Genomic DNA, 19,791 nt, shown 5'->3' on the forward strand with positions numbered 1-19,791 from the left:
AGAAACTCTTGGCAAACCAGGTCAGGATCAGAAAAAAATCGCCTCTTATTTTGGGGGTCCCCTTGCAGCTCATTGTGACCACGCAAGGAAAAACTATATATGGATGACTCTTTTGGACACTTCATTTTGACACTCAGTGAGAGTGGTCTGTGTACGCTACAATACACACAGCAGCTTTGACGCTGTGACTGCCCAAAATATTTTCTAATGCATTTTTTTCTGTCCTATGGAGATGAATATTTCATATAAGACACTCAGTGAGTAGTCTGTTTGTGTTTACACTACAGCAACAGCTGTGAGTCTCAGGTGCCAAATTGTTTACATTTTCTTTGCACAAAACCCAATTGTGAAAGGGCTTAAATAAGTTGTTTTACACGTTCTACTGTTTATAAGGAATAAAGTGGTCTACGTTTTGCAATACCATACTGAATACTGAAAATCTTTTTTTAAACGTTTTTTCTTTGCGTATTTGCATCGTGTTTAATTGCACACACAATATCACAACAAATTGCACTGTATCGTATCGGATCGCATTGATTTGAACTAAATGTGTATCGCGTCGTATTACATTGTGAAGACGGTGAAACGTATCGCATCGTGTCGCCAGAAAATTCCATGTATCGTTTAAGTATCGCATCGCTGGTAGTGCATCGAGATGTGTATCGAATCGTCCTCAGTGCTGAGATTCACATCCCTAATGTAGACAAATAACAATTCACACTCACAATCACACCAAAGGCAATTTAGAGTGAAAAATTAACCTAGGCAGCTATGCTAACCAGTCCTCCACTGTGCCACACGAGTCTTAACTACAATATAACAACATCATAGTACTGAATAAATAAATAAATACATGTTTATATTAAGGGCGGCCCGGTAGTCCAGTGGTTAGCACGTGGCTTCACAGTGCAGAGGTACCGGGTTCGAATCCAGCTCCGGCCTCCCTGTGTGGAGTTTGCATGTTCTCCCCGGGCCTGCGTGGGTTTTCTCCGGGTGCTCCGGTTTCCTCCCACATTCCAAAAATATGCATGGCAGGCTGATTGAACACTCTAAATTGTCCCTAGGTGTGAGTGTGAGCGTGGATGGTTGTTCGTCTATGTGTGCCCTGCGATTGGCTGGCAACCGATTCAGGGTGTCCCCCGACTACTGCCCGGAGACGGCTGGGATGGGCTCCAGCACCCCCCGCGACCCTAGTGAGGATCAAGCGGTACGGAAGATGAATGAATGAATGAATGTTTATATTACGCTCTCATAAGATACAATACCAGATTTGTTTAGTGGCTTGTCGATATTGATGTCCAAAGAAGAGAATGGTGCAGCCTAAAGGAAATACATGTTAGACATACCATAAGGAAAATTGAATGCGTAAATGTCATGATCATGATCACTAGCAACTCTAGTACCTACTTAAAGATGTTGCACTTAGACACGAAGGGCCCTATTTTGGTTGGCAGGCACCCATGCACTCGGCGTAAAAATGGACACATCTCCATATTGGTTTTGATTCAGGTCCAGTCTAGCGTTTTTCGGACCGAGATGCGGCTCACTGGGCAACCCAGTACAGGAAGCCGCCAAGACTCTGACTCAACTGATAATTCGGGGAAAAATAACCAGCAAAAAACTGCTTGGCATAAAAACAGGTGCATCTCCGTCGTCATGCTGGGGCAAGTCTCGTTTTGCGTGTTTGTGGGTTTGGTAGACAAGCTATGCCTCGCTGGGCAGCCCTGATAATGCGGCTGCTGCTCCCCCAGGGCACATCTCATAATGTGGTGGCATAAGGTAGACAAAATTTTAGACTACCGGTAGTTGAAAGCACGTCTCGCTTATAGTTCAGGTGGTGGAACTCGATTTTTGTGTATTTGATTGAGACTCATCTATTTTATTCATATACAACATTTGACAATCCCTCCAAATGAGTGTAGAAATAAATTCAGGGAACAGGCGGCACAGTTATGAGTTGGTCATAGGTGCCAGGCAGTCTCCAACTGCCCACCTCAGATGCGCAGCCGACTACATCATCCACAAGGAGAGATCTTGCAGTTTTTCTGCCAATTATCATGCACTGACCCCAGCGAGTCTATTTCTGTTTCTGCAATGTGAAGCATGGTGTGCGCTATGACCACCTTTTGCGCTGGTTATGAGACTTGCGCTGGTAACGAAAATAGGGGCCCTTAGTGGACTGTTTTCAGTGCACGTGGTCCTTGTAATGCATCTTACCAGGAGGATTCCATTACTGAGATATTCACAAGAGGGTTCCTCACTAAAAAGAAAAAAAAAAGAAAAAAGGAGATAGTTGCTGTCATCTGCAAGATGTGTCAGAAAAGGTCTGGGACCGGTTTCACAAAATCTATAGTACTGTATATCTGAAACCCAAACTACAAACTACGGGTTTTTCGCTTCAACGTGGGCCAATAAACCAGAATGTCTACAAAATGATGCTGCGGCATTTGCTTCATTCTGTCAGCGAGCAGAGACAGTTGTGGTTGGACAACTCTTGGTGACTTCTACGTGTTAGCAGGTGTACTCCCTTCAGACGTTTTGAGGATGTAGACGACATCAAGATGGGTGTGATGACAGAGCTGTGGAGGAAGATTCCTTGCGACAGAGAAGACTGGTAAAATTACGGTACTTCAAAGGGGAGAATTTATATTGTGGGACTTGTAGTTTGGATTTAAAACAGCATTACTGTCTGGTGGAAACCTTCTATACAACCTGTAGTGCATTTGATATTTTCTCACAAATTGGTACGAATGGTCGGACCCACACGGTCTCATATTATTATTGTTATTATTATTAACCAAGCTTAGGTGTTGAAAAGAGAGAAGTATCTATACCAGGGGTCGGCAACCCAAAATGTTGAAAGAGCCATATAGGACAAAAAAAAAACATATGTGTGGAGCCGCAAAAAAAAAAAAAAAAGCCTTCTATAAAACTTACAATGAAGAAATCACATGCTGTATGTATGTAGGAGACTGGACTGTCCCAGAATTGTTTGTTATTCATTCCTTTATTGTGTGTTCATAAACACCCCCATATAATTTATTTTTTGATTTCCTCACTTGATTTTTTTGTTTTGGTGTATTATTTTCACTTTTGTTAGTTTTAGTGAAGTGATGATTAATTTCCGTTTTTCTGAGGCTGTCTTTGAACGCTTCTCTAGTCGAACGAGAAGAGAAGGCACGTAGTCAGACGCAGACATGTCTGTGTTTGTCGAGACTGTTAAAAGCATAAATAAAGTGTACGTTTTAGAAAAACCAATACCACAGCTCTCCTTTTTCGGGGCTTGGGTGCCTCATGGCAATATGACTCTTCAAGACTGAACTAAAAGTCTGGATTTAGCCGGGGAACAAAATTTTGTGAAAATGTTTTATAAATTACATTTAAGTAGGACTGTTTTGTTAAAAATGGATAGCTGTAATTCTTTCATCAGCTACTAAAGAAAGTTTGTTTGCTGATTAATTTCTACCGATTGTACTCTCCAGTTGTTTTGAACTGCCACAGTTGTCTGTAACATTTTGTCAACCATCCATTCGCTGTACTGCCTATATTCCTTAGGGAGGTGGGTGCGCTTGAGCTCATCTGAATTTAGGAGAAACGCTGGGTATGCCCTAAACTGGTCGATATAAATGCGTAATAAATTTGCAATTTTGTCTTTATCAAATTTAATGAATGGTTGAACATGATTAAGAGTAGGTGTTGTGTTGGTGCACAACAGAAAATTATAGCACTATAAGCTGAACTCTAACACCAACTTTAACAATGCTGTGTTGAGTAAACTTAACTAAGATGGTGATTTTTCGATTTCCTACAAAGTAGTGGTTTTGGAGAAGCGAGGATTCTGCCAGAGAGCCATGATATCTTTTGTGACACCAGTCCTGATAACCTTTCTGACACACATAGTATAACGCTCACTTGAGCCAGTGTTGTTCCTTCAAATTGCAATATCTTAATTAATTTGTTACCTGTGGAGCATCTCAAATTGCATTAAGATGTGGTCCAGTGTCTATAAAAAAATGAAAATGTATTACATTTTTATATTCATATTTTTCAGCCAATAAGAGTATTTCTAAATATCTCAATACTATACATGTTGTTAGACATTGTAATTTCTCTTTTGTGTGGCTCCCAGCGGCATGGTCGACCACCATGTCGCCATAGGTAGCACGTCCGCCTTACAGCAAGGTTCCGGCCTTTCTGTGTGAGTTGCATGTTCTCCCTATGCCTGCGTGGGAATTCTCTGGGTACTCAGGTTATCTCCCACATTTCAAAAACATGCATGGAAGATTCATGTTTTTGAAATGTAGGAGGAAAACCCACGCAGGCACCGGGAGAACATGCAAACTCCACACAGGAAGGCCGGAGCCGGAATCAAACCCTGCACCTCTGTACTGTGAGGCGGACATGCTAGCCACTCAACACTGTGCCACCCCCAAAAGGGACAGTATTCATACACAGTTATGCAACAGTGACAGGTGAACAACTCTGATTATGTAAACTGGTGTTGTAGCTAAGATATAGAATCCAACACCACATTAAGACTTGAAACTTTTAATGTGTTTCACAAAACTGTACTGTCACAGTCATGACCAAATCCCTAATTCTACAATGCATGAATGAAACAATGCTTTCTGGGCAGGTTGAGTCTTGAGAATAAACCGCGAGACCGAGACAAGCATGAGAGTGAGATACCCAAAAAGCGTGTTGCTGTTGTTTGCTTTTACCTCCAGATTTAAGACGAATGTCATTGTGTCTTTCTTTCCAAGTGTGAGAGTGCTGAGGTCAAAAAGAATGGTTGAAATGAGGTCATCTTGTGAAAGGTCCTCATCATACAGCTTGATCTCTAAAACATTCTGCAAAAACATTGGACAATTTTATTTTTCACAGTCTGTAGTCTTTGAATCTTTTTTTTCCCGCTGTATGTGCCAAACTTGTATATTATACACAGCCTTTAAAAAACGTAACACAAAACACTAGCCGGGGGAATAAGATTTCATAATAAATACCACTCCTTTCATCCCATGTCTGTTGATTTTCGGTGAACTTACTTTCAGATGGGAGGGGACCCTGAAAGTGAATGTTTCATTCCATTCCGGATTGATGTTATTATGCACTGTTCTTGTGCTGAATGCACTTGCAGTTGCCGTGGGAAGATAAAGAGTGACGTAATAATCTGGCTCTGAAACTAACATTTGGGGAAAGGGAGGAAGAAACATGATTACTGTAATGTTGGAAAGTGATCAACTCTCCATTCCAAAAGTAACCACGAAGCATCGATGTTTGATTTCAAAATACATGAAGGGAAAGCTGTACTTACTGTAATCGGCGGAATAATGGGTTTTGGCTTTTAGTACGGTAATGTTTAATTTCCAGTAAGAAACCACTTCCTTCTGTTGAATGAGAAAACAATTATCACTGGAACAAGGCCACAGATTACAATTTTGATGTTATTATATACTATACAAACTAGGCAGCATCATCAGGCAAATATGTTTTCTTCTCATATTAATTAACGTTGCTTTTAAAAGACGAGGGGGGGGGGTTACTTGGATCCTTAATGACTGATAGCATATACCGAATCATGAAAATTCCCGTTTTCTGTTGTAGATCACTTGGAGCTGTAGGCCATGAAAATTTGTTTTTTCAATTAAATGGGTGGGGGAAAAAATCTCAATACTGTATCTCTCTCTCTCTCTCTCTATCTCTCACTCTCTCTCTCTCTCTCTCTCTCTCTCTCTCTCTCTCTCTCTCTCTCTATATATATATATATATATATATATATATATATATATATACACGGTGTGTGTGTGTGTGTATATATATAGACTTTTTTTTGGACTACAATGACAACTCTTACCCCCAACTGATTCTCTTTGTGGGGACTGACAGCTTCCATACTACTAAAGAAAAGGAAACAAAGAATGACCATGCGTTTTCAGATGAAATGTTGCACAGCTTCTTAAATAGAATGTTGAATATTTTGTTGAATAAAAGAAAAACGGTACCTCTCCCGCAGCTCAAAGGCGATCCAAAGTTTACCCTTTGAAGAAGAAAGATTGTAAGGGAATTCTCTCTGTCAATCTATGAATATATATATTTTTTTCATCTGTGCTTTTATTTCTTTTGATTTTCAGGGTTGATTCTCAACTCAGGCCTTCCTGTGAGGATTTTTTTTTCTATTTGTGGCCTTTGATTGACTGATGACCGCTCCAGACTGTACCGTGCCTCTTGCCCAATGTCAACTGACATAGGCTGCAGCTCCGCGTGACCTTTTACATCATCGCTACAGTAATGAAATGATATTTGCCGCCCCCCCCCCCCCCATTTCTGGATTTTTATTTATATTTTTGCATATCACATACAAAGGTTTCATATTATGAAACTAATTCTAACCTATCTCCCAGAGACAACCCAAGGAACGACAAAAATCAATCTTCAAATAACAATTCCATTTATTAAGGCACAAAAATAATCCAAATCTTTCTGACCCTTTGTGAAAAAGTAATTGCCCCCTGAACCTAATAATGGGTTATGTGATAATTGGTGATGAGTCTTTCGAATCACTCTGGAGCAATAACCCCACCAGTTCATATGCACTTGCATCGAACCCTTCATTCGTGAAAAACTACATTTTTATTTTATTTGTTAAAAACAAAAAAGTAAATAAAATGACATGGCCTATAAATAGTTTTTTTTTTTTTTTGTATGACGGAGTATCACGACAGTCACACGGTAACTACTGAACTAACACAATTTTCCACTGCACTGATTGCTGAGGGAATAATGTAATGTGATCATCTGCAGCCAGCGATGGCCAAGCGGGCGTGTCATGACTAATTGACATGTTGAGTCTGGTTTGTCTTAACCTCCATGGCAGAGCCTCCGTCGAACCACTGAGACCGATTCACCGAACCCCTAGGGTTCGAACGAACCCAGGCTAAGAACCACTGCTCTGAAGGAATGTTGTCCCACTCTTCTTTGCAGTCCAGTATATATACAAACTGATTACGCCCGTAACCTGTATTGCTCTGGATATTTAAAAAAAACCTCAAACAGGTTGAAAATGAATACAAATAGTTGCGTGTTTTATATGACACGTCAATTGGAGACCGTTGAAGAGCGTTCGTCCACTCGTCACTGCACCAATCCGCTAATAACCGATCGGTGAGTGAGAATACCTGCATAACTGAAGCATACTGTTTAGATTCATACAGAAGACACCTATATTGAATCTTCATTACTATATCCGACAACTCTGTTAGTGTACATACATCCGCCTTACGTTCCTGCAAGAATATACCATTCCTGCAACAGGAGGGGTGTTCTCAACACACGCTACCGCGACGCATTGATGAAGTGTAACGTAGGCCACGTTGTGCTGCTTTTTAAATCGGTTACATCTGAATATGAGCGTAGAGCATCATCTAAATTAAATCGTGTGAATTTGGGAAAATGCTCGTTGTGTCGTGGGCTAGTTTAAGTGAAACTTCTCAGAACCCTTCTTGAAGATTATTTGGTTTCAACCATTTTTATACTCACATATGTTGATTGTTGACACACTTCACATCATATATTTTGGATGAAGAAATATCAAATATTGAAGCCATCATTTCTTAAAAGTCATGATTATCACAAAATTCCCATTTACATTTATTTCTAGACAAATGAATCTGGGGCGATTCATTCCATAAAAAGTACCGTAGCATAAAATCATTCATGCTTCATTCATTCTTACAAACATGGGCTCATTTTATTCATGGTACCAATCTCGATGCAATGATATCCTCTCTTTTGATATATACGTGGTTTGAATTTTTTGTAACATACTGTCTCTAAATCGTACAGCTAATTATGATTTAATGAATTATGATTATCATTACTCACCATGGTACAAGGAATGGACAGGGTGTTTGTGTAAATACTCAGACACATGGAAAATTTGAGGGAACATTCATGCACTCCTACATGCTCACACTCCTTAACACAGAGGAAAGACTCAGCCAATTTTAAAGCTGCCGCATCACTGCTGCGAGTGACAATTAGCAATATACTCCTTTGCTAATTTGTTCGCTAGTTAGTCTGAAATTCATTTTGAAGACACTGGATGTTTACATAAAGAGGTATATCGAGTGGACTTCACGCATAAACGGAGCAGAGCTTATTCATGTATGACTGTAATCAGTAAACAGACTGGATTTTATTTAGCTGTTTGTGAAATTTGTGCTCTGTTATTTTCGTTCACATCCTGAGCGTCTCCCAGTGTCTGAAGATCCTCCCTCCCCCACCAAACATCACCACCACCCAGTTTAGTGACGCCCTTGCCTCAGCACCTTCAGAAAATCACATTGAGAACTGGCCATTGACTAGACCTCTGAGTATGCTACAAAGAGCTATTTGGAACAAGAGCATGGTCCATTCTACTAGCATATTGTATTGTTCGCTTTCCCTAAAGGTGGCGACTTGGAGATTTCTTACCGTCGACAAGCAAAAATGCATTGGTACACTGAGTTAAAGTGTCAAGTTGAAATCCAACTTGCAATAATTTTTGGAATATTTATTAGTACATATTGCGATAATTATGGATAACGGTTGCCTATTTACTGTACCTTGTGTTGAATGGCAAATTCCTTGATTTCCTTTTCCCCCACTTTCAGAGTGCTGATATCAAACATGATTTTTTGAATCACCTCGTCATAAATTGGGTCCTCATCATACAGATGTATCTGCAGAGTAGTCTGGGAACACAGCACAATATTAATTGTTAGGTCGAGTTTATGTCAGTAAAACATTCAAGACTTTTAGAGTTATTAGGCACACACATACTGAAGTTATAGTTGTACTACATGTATTAAAATGTGCTTCCTTATCCTTGAGCCACTTTATCGTTGTGGGGGGATTGTGTTTCCCAATAATGGAGTCTTTATGCCCCTGGTAGATTCATCTAGGGCAAACAGGTCTGAGTAGAGGGACCTGACAAGGCATGGCTCAAATGACCGCCAGTAAAAATAAAAAATAAAATAAAATATTGGACGCTGTTTTCACAAGGGCTCAGTGTTGAGTCTCTATTTTTTGCAGATGAGGTCGTTCTGTTGCCGTCATCAAACTGCCATCTCCGGTTTGCGTGTCAAGCAGCTGGGATGAGAATCAGCACCACTAATCTGAGGCTGTGGTCCTCAGCCAGAAATGGATAGAGTGTCCTTTGCACATCGGGATTGAGCTCCTTCCTCAAGAGGAGGAGTTCAAACATCTTGGGGTCTTGTCCACAAGTGAGGGGAGAATAGAGCGGATATCGATCGGATGATTAGTGCAATGATGCAGACAGACTCTTGTTTCGGTCTGTCATGGTGAAGAAGGAACTGAGCCATTAGGCAAATCCATTGATTTACTGGTCAAGCTACGTTCCCAAGATGTGGGTCATGACCAAAACAATTTAAAAAAAAGAAACTAAACCACAAATACAAGCCTGTGATTGGCTGGCAACCAGTTCAGGGTGTACCTTGCCGACTGCCCGATGGGATAGCCTCCAGCATGCCCGCGACCCCCGTGAGGATAAGCGGATCAGGTAATTGAATGGACAAATACAAGCAGGTTGCTGATGGTGTAGTGGTACGCTCGCCTGACTTGCGAGCAGGCAGCGTGGGATCAGTTCTCACTCAGTGATGGTGGGAATGGTTGTTTGTCTTATCAATTATTGTAAAAATAAATACATCAATAATCTAAATAACAATAACAGGACCGTGTGGGGATTGGCCAGTTGTAGATATGTGGAAAAATAACTGAGGGTGACCAAATATTCACATGGGAAGTTTCCGCTTGACAGGGACAATATGCAACAGATTGAAAAAAAAAGCATCTTCTTGGCAATTATATAATTCAAATAAAATTACGATATAATTGATGTTTCAATTACTTAATTACTTTATTACTTAATCTTAAAGTTCACACCTGGAGATGACTGTAGATCTTGAAATCAAAAGGTTGGTTCCACTCTGGGTTTTTGCTGTTGCTCACAGTACTTGTCTTAAAAACAATTGCAGGTGGAAAAGTCAGGGTAACATAGCAATCATTCTCAGAATCTGGAATGGAATACAAACATAAATAGTTATGAGCAACATGCTTGAGTTTCTGGGAAGTAAAATCTCACTTCATGACAATTTAGCATAAAAACAAACATTCACAGACATAACATTAAAAAGAAACCTTCCAAAATATAAGACAAATAAAACATTGTTCAGAATAAAATGATATTCTCACATACAAAAGTCTGTTGAGCGAATGTTTTCTGCCCTCAATATGGTGACAGTCAGTGTCCAGGAGGAGCAGGATCTTTTCTGTAAAATCACACCAAAAAAAAGGAGAAAATATAGGAAAGCTGGATGGATAATGATCCATGTCACGAGAATTTAAAGCAGTCCTTGGATTGATGTAGTGTTATTTATCACGGTTACAGCAGAGTATACATTAAACACAATTAAGGTGTGTTGGCAGTCGTCAGACAGCAAAATGAAACGTGTGATGTGGATTTTTTTTCAAGCATTCTATCTGTATATGCAAAGCAGTTCTATCAGTGGGCCTAACGGTCCTGTTAGGCTTTGTAGAAAATGTGTACTATTATTAGCTGAAATGGTTGAAGTAGCGTTCCAATTTATTACTTTATGTACAGTAAAACTACCCAAACAGCAACGCAAAATAAAATACTGTACCAGCAGTTAAAGTGTGTGTTTATCCACCCAACCAGCCATCCATTTTTAACATGCATGATGACTGAAAAAATATACTATCATTAACTACCCACCAGCAATAATTGCTCCTATTAGAAAGTACATATTTAATAAAAGGCCTATATTCTACAGCAGGGATACCCATTACGTTGATCGTAATCGACTGGTAGGTCTCTGAATGGTCCATTTGTGTTTCTCTGTGTATGTTAGTAATATATTTTTATATTAATGCTGTTTTGAAACACTTCTGATACTCAATTTGAATGAATATCAAGTTTTATAAAAGATCGTCGGAGATAGGCACTCAGAAATAACGACAAGACACTTCTGGCTACCAACAATAGGCACTTTATTGGTCCCACACAGAAATGATAACACAGTTCAAACAAGTTGTATGAAGCTAAAGATATACTCTTACCGTATGCCAGTAGGATGGAGAGCCAACACCCTCAGCAGAGTGAGCTTCAATACGAGCTGGGCGTCCGTACGCTACCCACAGCAGACTCTACCGAATGATCTCGGTCCTCCTCCTTTTATTCTACAATGTGTGCTAGGGAGGGGATGAGTGGCCATTCTCACTTCCCCCCAGCCACATTACTTTTGTTGTGTAACCAAGTGGCATATCTTATGAGAACATCCTGTTTTTTACTTTTCCCACATACTATCAGCAGATGTACTTCTGCTTCTAATCATGAGTTTTCGGCAACAACAGGGTGTGTCTCAAGAGTTTCAGTAAAAACATGTTATTCAAGCATTTATGCAATAAACAAACTTTAAACACAATAATCATTAATACAACGATATATATTGATTAATGAAAAAATCACTACACTATTTATTATACCAAATGCATACTGCACCCTATCATCCTGTCATCCTATCAGTCTCACTTTTACAAAAAGTATTAAATAAATAAAATAAAATAAAGCAGGTCATCTATAACCTATGGTGTTGCGTGACTGCGTCACCAGAAGTTGTTAGCACTCAGCAGTCTGCAATTGCTACGGAGCTCTAAGGGGACTTGGAGAAAAAAAATAACTTTGCGTAGTTTGCGAAGTTTTCCTTGCAAGATTGCGAGATCATGCAAACTTTTTGTAAGGGGACACTTTTTTTAATTCATTCATCTTCCGAGCCGCTTGATCCTCACTAGGGTCGCGGGGGGTGCTGGAACCTATCCCAGCTGTCTTCGGGCAGTAGGCGGGGGGCACCCTGAATTGGTTGCCAGCCAATCGCAGGGCACACAGAGACGAACAACCATTCGCACTCACACTCACACCTAGGGACAATTTAGAGTGTTCAATCAGCCTGCCACGCATGTTTTTGGAATGTGGGAGGAAACCGGAGCACCCGGAGAAAATCCCCTCCGTGAGTCGTCATCTTACCGTGGTGGAGGGGTTTGTGTGTCCCAATGATCCTAGAAGCTAAGTTGTCTGGGGCTTTATGCCCCTGGCAGGGTCACCCATGGCAAACAGGTTCTAGGTGAGGGGCCAGACAAAGCACGGCTCAAAGACCCTAACGATGAATACAATAAATGGATCTAGCTTTCCCTTGCCCGGACGCGGATCACCGGGGCCCCCCTCTGGAGCCAGGCCTGGAGGTGGGGCTCGTTGGCAGGCGCCTGGTGGCCGGGCCTACACCCATGGGGCCTGGCCGGGCACAGCCCGAAGAGGCAACGTGGGTCCCCCTTACCATGGGCTCACCACCCATGAGAGGGGCCAAAGGGGTCGGGTGCAATGTGAGCTGGGCGGCAGCCAAAGGCGGGGACCCTGGCGGTCCGATCCTCGGCTGCAGAAGCTAGCTCTTCGGACATGGAATGTCACCTCTCTGGCAGGGAAGGAGCCCGAGCTGGTGTGTGAGGCAGAGAATTTCCGACTGGATATAGTCGGACTTGCCTCCACACACAGCCTGGGTTTTGGTACCAGTTCTCTCGAGAGGGGTTGGACTCTCTTCCACTCTGGAGTTGCTCACAGTGAGAGGCGCAGAGCAGGTGTGGGCATACTCATTGCCCCCCGGCTCAGTGCCTGTACATTGGGGTTCACACCGGTAGACGAGAGGGTTGCCTCCCTCCCCCTTTGGGTGGGTGGACGGGTCCTGACTGTTGTTTGTGCATATGCACCAAACAGCAGCTCAGCATACCCACCCTTTTTGGAGTCCTTGGAGGGTGTGCTGCAGAGTACTCCTGCTGGGGACTCCCTTGTTCTGCTGGGGGACTTCAATGCTCACGAGGGCAATGACAGTGAGACCTGGAGGGGCGTGATTGGGAGGAACGGCCCCCCCGATCAGAACCCGAGTGGTGTTTTGTTATTGGACTTCTGTGCTCGTCACGGATTGTCCATAACGAACACCTTGTTCAAGCAAAAGGGTGTCCATATGTGCACTTGGCACCAGAACACCCTAGGCCGCAATTCGATGATCGACTTTGTAGTTGTATCATCGGATTTGCGGCCGCCTGTTCTGGACACTCGGGTGAAGAGAGGGGCGGAGCTGTCAACTGATCACCACTTGGTGGTGAGTAGGCTCCGATGGTGGGGGAAGATGCCGGTCCGTCCTGGCAGACCCAAACGTATAGTGAGGGTTTGTTGGGAGCATCTGGCGGAATCCCCTGTCAGAAGGAGTTTCAACTCCCACCTCCGACAGAGCTTTTCCCATGTTCCGGGGGAGGCGGGGGACATTGAGCCCGAGTGGACCATGTTCCGTGCCTCTATTGTTGAGGCGGCCAATCTGAGTTGTGGCCGTAAGGTGGTTGGTGCCTGTCGTGGCGGCAACCCCCGTACTCGCTGGTGGACACCAGCAGTAAGGGATTCCGTCAAGCTGAAGAAGGAGTCCTATCGAGCCTTTATGGCCTGTGGGACCCCAGAGGCAGCTGACGGGTACCGACTGGCCAAGCGGACCGCGGCTTCGGTGGTCGCCGAGGCAAAAACCCGAGCGTGGGAATAGTTCGGTGAGGCCATGGAAGCCGACTTCCGGACGGCTTCGAGGAAATTCTGGTTCACCATCCGACGTCTCAGGAGGGGCAAGCAGTGAACCACTAACACTGTGTACAGCGGGGATGGGGCGCTGCTGACTTCGACTCGGGACGTTGTGAACCGGTGGGCAGAGTACTTCGAAGACCTCCTCAACTCCACCAACACGCCTTCCTTGGAGGAAGCAGAGCCTGGGGACTCTGGGGTGGGCTTTCCTATCTCTGTGGTTGAAGTCACCGATGTGGTTAAAAAGCTCCTCGGTGGCAAGGCCCCAGGGGTGGATGAGATCCGCCCGGAGTTCCTCAAGGCTCTGGATGTTGTGGGGCTGTCCTGGTTGACACGCCTCTGCAACATCGCGTGGTCAACAGGGAGAGTGCCTCTTGATTGGCAGACCGGGGTGGTAGTCCCTCTTTTTAAAAAGGGGGACCGGAGGGTGTGTTCCAACCACAGAGGGATCACACTCCTCAGCCTCCCTGGTAAGGTCTATTCAGGAGTGCTGGAGAGGAGGGTCCGTCAGGAAGTCGAGCCTCAGATTGAGGAGGAGCAGTGTGGTTTTTGTCCCGGTTTTTGTCCCTGCTAAGGCTCTACACCCTTAGCAGGGTCCTTGAGGGTATGTGGGAATTCGCCCAAACAGTCTACATGTGTTTTGTGGACTTGGAGAAGGCGTTTGACCGTGTCCCTCGGGGAGTTCTGTGGAGGGTGCTTCGTGAGTATGGGGTACCGAACCCCCTGATACGGGCTGTTCGGTCACTATACCACCGATGTCAGAGTTTGGTTCGCATTGCCGGCAGTAAGTCGGAATCGTTTCCAGTGGGCGTAGGACTCCGCCAAGGCTGCCCTTTGTCGCCGATTCTGTTCATAACCTTTATTGACAGAATTTCTAGGCGCAGCCGAAGCGTTGAGGGGGTCCGTTTTGGGGGCCTCAGTATTGCATCCCTGCTTTTTGCAGATGATGTGGTGCTGTTGGCTCCTTCAAACGGGGCTCTCCAACTCTCACTGGAGCGTTTCGCAGCCGAGTGTGAAGCGGTTGGGATGAGAATCAGCACCTCCAAATCTGAAACCATGGTCCTCAGTCGGAAAAGGGGAGGAGATCTTACCCCAAGTGGAGGAGTTCAAGTATCTTGGGGTCTTGTTCACGAGTGAGGGTAGGAGGGAGCGGGAGATCGACAGGCGGATTGGTGCAGCGTCTGCTGTGATGCGGACGTTGTATCGGTCTGTCGTGGTGAAGAAGGAGCGGAGCCAAAGGGCGAAGCTCTCAATTTACCGGTCGATCTACGTCCCAACCCTCACCTACGGTCACGAGCTATGGGTCGTGACCGAAAGAACGAGATCCCGGATACAAGCGGCCGAAATGAGTTTTCTCCGGAGGGTGTCCGGGCTCTCCCTTAGAGATAAGGTGAAAAGCTCGGTCTTCCGGGACGGGCTCAGAGTCGAGCCGCTTCTCCTCCACATCGAGAGGAGCCAGATGAGGTGGCTTGGGCATCTGATTCGGATGCCCCCTGAGCGCCTCCCCGGTGAGGTGTTCCGGTCATGTCCCACCGGGAGGAGACCCCGAGGAAGACCCAGGACACGCTGGAGAGACTATGTCACCCAGCTTGCCTGGGAACGACTCGGGATGCCCCGGGGAGAGCTGGAAGAAGTAGTTAGCGAGAGGGAAGTCTGGGCTTCCCTGCTAAAGCTGTTGCCCCCGCGACCCGGCCCCGGATAAGCGGTAGATGATGGATGGATGGATGGACTTTTTTTAATGCCTTGTTTTCATATAAATGTTTAATCCCCTCCACATAATACATACACAGCGCACAACAAATTGATGGATAACTAGTTTTAAAACCAGAAATCAAGAATAATGACTGTTATTGTGGATTACAAATGACAATTTGAAAATTTGGTCCAGACTTTAGCAAGCATCATGGAACTTCACATGCTTGGTTTGCTTTCGCGGGCCAGACAAAAGGAAGTGGCGGGCCAGATCTGGCCCCCGGGCCTTGACTTGACACTGTGCCTTAGGGGCTCCGTAAATTGCAGCTTGTGATCAGAGTTTGCTGCGCTATATCTTTCATCATTATCATTATTCTCATTCAGTTTGTTCCATGTACAATTCATCGAGGGCACAGTCAAAGAATGGGAATCTGGAGGGCTGAGAAAAGTATTTTAAAATGGTACACGTGAGCTACAATAGTTAACAGGCTGCAAAAGTGCATCGCATGCCTCCGCTTCGGGCTGTTGCTCATCCTGGCAAATGGCTTACTATGCATTCACTACTGGACTAAAATGTGCATTTTAATGTATTATTAATAAAACATTTTATTCATAAACACCTTTCAAAACACTCAAGAACACTTTACAATCAAGAAAAAAAACAATAAAACCACCGATAAAATTATAAATAATAAAAGAAGAGATTCATTTAAATTGAGTAAGCGATTTTGAATAGGTGGGTTTTGAGATAGGATTTGAATGTGGGAAGAGCGTCAATATGGTGATGGGTGGAAGTGAGTTCCAGAGTTCACATAACTAGTATAAAAGAGTGTGTCGTATATTTTAGTTTAAGCACAAATACAAGCACATTTAGTCAAAATTGGTATGAAATGTATGTTATCACACGAATACACAGAAAATTGCACGAATTTGCCTTGGAAAAGTCGAAATCATATAGGAATAACAAACGGGTAAATCATTCAATTGACTGACTGGTCGTATGAAATAAGAAGAGGACGGATTTCCCCCCCAAAAAATCTAATTACAGAATACTGACATGAACTTACAACCAAGTCAAAATAGCATTAGTGTTAGGATAAGCGGCTTGGATAGTGGATGGATGCTCAACCTTAATGTGCATGAATAAACTTACCATTGCCATTGGGAATGTCACGGCTCACGACAGCTAAATGCAAACGTCTCCACACGACTGCATATGGACTTGCCTGACGATGCGAATAACGTAGGTAGGTTTAGCTGTTTCTGACAGGGTGTTTCTGAGCGTTTGCTGTCTCACAGAATCAAATATTCCCCTCCAGCAAAATAACACATTCCAGTATCATGACATACTTGTCAGGTTTCCGATAAGCGCCGGACAAAGGAGCAGGGAAAAGCGAAACCACAAACTCTTGCGCAAGGCAAAGAACAAGATAAATTTAAATTGCTTGTCACTCAAAGGACATGGAAATAGATATTCAAAGTCAGTGGCGGATGCTGATCTGTCAAGGAGGGGAAGCTCAATTTTGGCCGACATCATAAAATGTGTCCGTTTATTTATACATTAATTCTACTCTCCGTTCCTTTTCAAGAAAATGATCTGTGACCCTGTCATACCAACAAGGCATCTTTTCCAGGGACTTAACTAGTATCCTACAAGTACAGCAACTACAATAAAAACCACCTGAAATAAAAGATGAATTCGTCGCTAGTCGTTTTCAACAAAGAGAGTGTCGCTAAGATGATTAGAAGAAGTCTCCAGTTCAACTTAGAACAGAATGAGAATTGAAAGATCCCACGGATGTCCACACCAAAAGATCGGTGATTGGCTCATTTCGCTGTCAATCAAAAAGAGATTCAGCCTCACACAGATCATGCAATCATCATGCAGGAAAGCTGAGCGTCCAGCCCAGCCCATAAATGCCCCCTGTCCATAGACTCCCAGAGACGCTGAGCGTCCGGTGTGCGGGACAAAACCAGCATTTATCCAATGACTTGTCTCTGTTCAATGCATTGGGACAACCTACACTGAACTCTCTCAAAGCCCAGCGTCCGCACTGTAGATGCTCACCGTCACCACAGCTTAAAGCACAGTGAAGCTGCGGGAATGAATGAGAAGAGAGTCGCGTTGTAACCAGTAATAAGAAGCTGATTCGGAACAAAAGTTGAGCGCGTTGTAGCACATATTTAGTCAATGACATGCACACACAATTATATGCACACACACATATGACACCTAAAGTGTGTGGTTTATGTCCAGTCTAGTTCATAATTTTGTTTTAGTCGCCGTTGCTGCAGAAACCCCCCCGCCTCACACAGGTAGGATGTCGGAAATAGCAACAGCGCTATTGTGGCGATCTCAGAGTATTCAGCCATTACTTTAATCCAGTTGTCTCGAACGTACTTTTAAGGCCACCATCACTTGCGATCTCCAGCAGTTTTTTTTACTCATTTTGCGAGCTCCGGCGTTTTGTTTTTAGTGTAATCAGTCACGTGACGGAGATGCTTGGCTTGACGTGTGTCAAGTGTGACACAGACGGATGTAACGGAGAATCCGGTAATTTTTCAAAATAAAACATCTTTCGTATTCCAAAATAAATAAAACGGAATTAAGGCAAGTTCTTTCTGCGCGGCTTGGCACCAAATGCCCTGCGGACCGCTATCGGTCCGCGGACCGGCGGTTGGGGACCCTTGCATTACAGTGCAGTGCAGTGTAGTGCCCCTAGTGGTGGATGTAGTTAAAACTCCCCAAACTGCATTACAGTGTAGTGCAGTGCCCCTAATGGTGGAAGTAGTTAAAACCACCCCAAAAGTCTCTGGGGTAGCCATTTTGAATCATAACAGTGGACAGGTGTGATCACATCCACTTCCATCCTCTTTCTTTTGACAAGTTCAAGCACATCTGTTAGTACATTTACACAGTTATACATGTTACTGTTTGTTGTGCAAGTTATTTAAAAACGTCTCTTTAAAGTCTTACAAAACTGGTTAGTACGGCAAAACAGACAACTTGCGAGCTCAACCCGCTTTTTGGCAAACTCGTTAAAGTCCTGTTTATGATCTCAATTATTCATTTATTACCATTCTCTGGCACTATACCAGCAGCACTTAAGACTGCTGTTATTCGACTCCTTCTTAAGCGACCAAACCTTGACCCAGAGAGTTTTTGTAACTTTAGGTCTGTTTCCAAATCTCCCATTTATTGTGAACATTTTTTTAAAAAAGTCATAGCGCAGCAGCTTAATGGTTACATGGCCGCTAAAAATTGATTTGAAACTTTTCATTCATTTTTTAAGGCCCATCTTTCTACTGAAAAGGCCTTTGCTAAAGTGACCAGTGATTTTCTCCTCACTATGGATTTCACCACCTCATCAATATTATTATTACTCGATCTTACCACTGCCATTGACACAGTCAGTCATCAGAATCATCTTTATAACATACATAACATACCATTAGAACGTCTCAGGACGTGTGTTGGTATTTCAGGCTCAAATCTTTCCTGATTTAATTCTTACCTCTCAGAGGGGATACATCATGTAATTTACAGTAATACGACTTCTGGGTTTTCTAATATTACATTTGGAGTTCCAATTTAGAGTGTTCCATTCACCTGCAATGCATTTTTTGGAATGTGGGAGGAAACCGGAGTACCGGGAGAAACCCCAGACAGCAACGGACTGAACATGAAAGCTACACACAGGAAGGCCAGAGCCGGAATTGTACCCTGCACCTCTGCACTGTGAGGCGGATGTGCTAACCAGTCCATCACTGTGCCGCCTATTATTTTCATTTGAATGTCAATATTAAATAACAATTGTGCTTGTAAGGTAATAATTATCTTGTCAAATGGAACACCATGCATAATTATTTTTATCCAATGACATAATATGCCATAGTAACTGTCGAGCGCTAATGTTATTGACAAAATGTGGGGGGGAAAAAACCATGGAAATTCAGACGAATTGTTATGAAGTGAGGCATTGGCAACTCTGCATTTCAAACATAACCGCAGCTATATATATTTTTTGACAAATAAATCAATCTCATATTCAATTTCACAATCAAACACAATTCTAAAACTTTCTAAATGGCTTTGATGCATTGACTGAAATACCTGTACAGTACTTGACTGTACACTGTGAAACGAGATAAACTGCTTTGGCCACATGAGGGCTCCAAAGCCTTTGTATTTTAATCCATCCATGTAATTTCTGAACCGTTTAACCTCAGGGTCATACTGATTCTCTATTCCAGCACATTGATTACATTGTTTTGAACAGGAATGACCCTTCAAATGCCATTCTGTATTAAACAGCAAATTTATTTAAATAGACATTTAATTATATGTTGGAAGAGTAAAAAAAAAAAAAGTCAATTCAAAAACAGATCAGCTCAACCGTTGTCATTTTTAA

At 43.1% G+C, this 19,791-nt stretch overlaps 1 protein-coding gene across 3 annotated transcripts in view; it reads right to left on the minus strand.

Annotated features, from left to right (window-relative positions):
• pla2g4f.1 (phospholipase A2, group IVF, tandem duplicate 1) overlaps window positions 1-16,751 on the minus strand; it is a 31,995-nt gene extending 15,244 nt beyond the window's left edge. For 2 of the 3 annotated variants that reach the window (XM_052081030.1, XM_052081027.1), the window contains exons 1-12: window positions 16,533-16,751; window positions 10,256-10,328; window positions 9,943-10,073; window positions 8,604-8,732; window positions 6,003-6,037; window positions 5,855-5,897; window positions 5,315-5,387; window positions 5,046-5,182; window positions 4,722-4,850; window positions 3,963-4,003; window positions 2,218-2,260; window positions 1,266-1,320 (exon numbers count right to left, since the gene is read on the minus strand). In XM_052081030.1, the coding sequence (XP_051936990.1) occupies window positions 1,266-1,320; window positions 2,218-2,260; window positions 3,963-4,003; window positions 4,722-4,850; window positions 5,046-5,182; window positions 5,315-5,387; window positions 5,855-5,897; window positions 6,003-6,037; window positions 8,604-8,732; window positions 9,943-10,073; window positions 10,256-10,328; window positions 16,533-16,541 (898 nt within the window). In that variant the 5' untranslated portion in view covers window positions 16,542-16,751. The remainder of the gene's footprint in view (window positions 1-1,265; window positions 1,321-2,217; window positions 2,261-3,962; window positions 4,004-4,721; window positions 4,851-5,045; window positions 5,183-5,314; window positions 5,388-5,854; window positions 5,898-6,002; window positions 6,038-8,603; window positions 8,733-9,942; window positions 10,074-10,255; window positions 10,329-16,532) is intronic. The other variant, XM_052081028.1, reaches the window with a different exon arrangement.
• Window positions 16,752-19,791: the final 3,040 nt, after the last annotated feature.

This window comes from Hippocampus zosterae, chromosome 11 (genome assembly GCF_025434085.1).
Source record: "Hippocampus zosterae strain Florida chromosome 11, ASM2543408v3, whole genome shotgun sequence".
Classification (NCBI taxonomy): domain Eukaryota; kingdom Metazoa; phylum Chordata; class Actinopteri; order Syngnathiformes; family Syngnathidae; genus Hippocampus; species Hippocampus zosterae.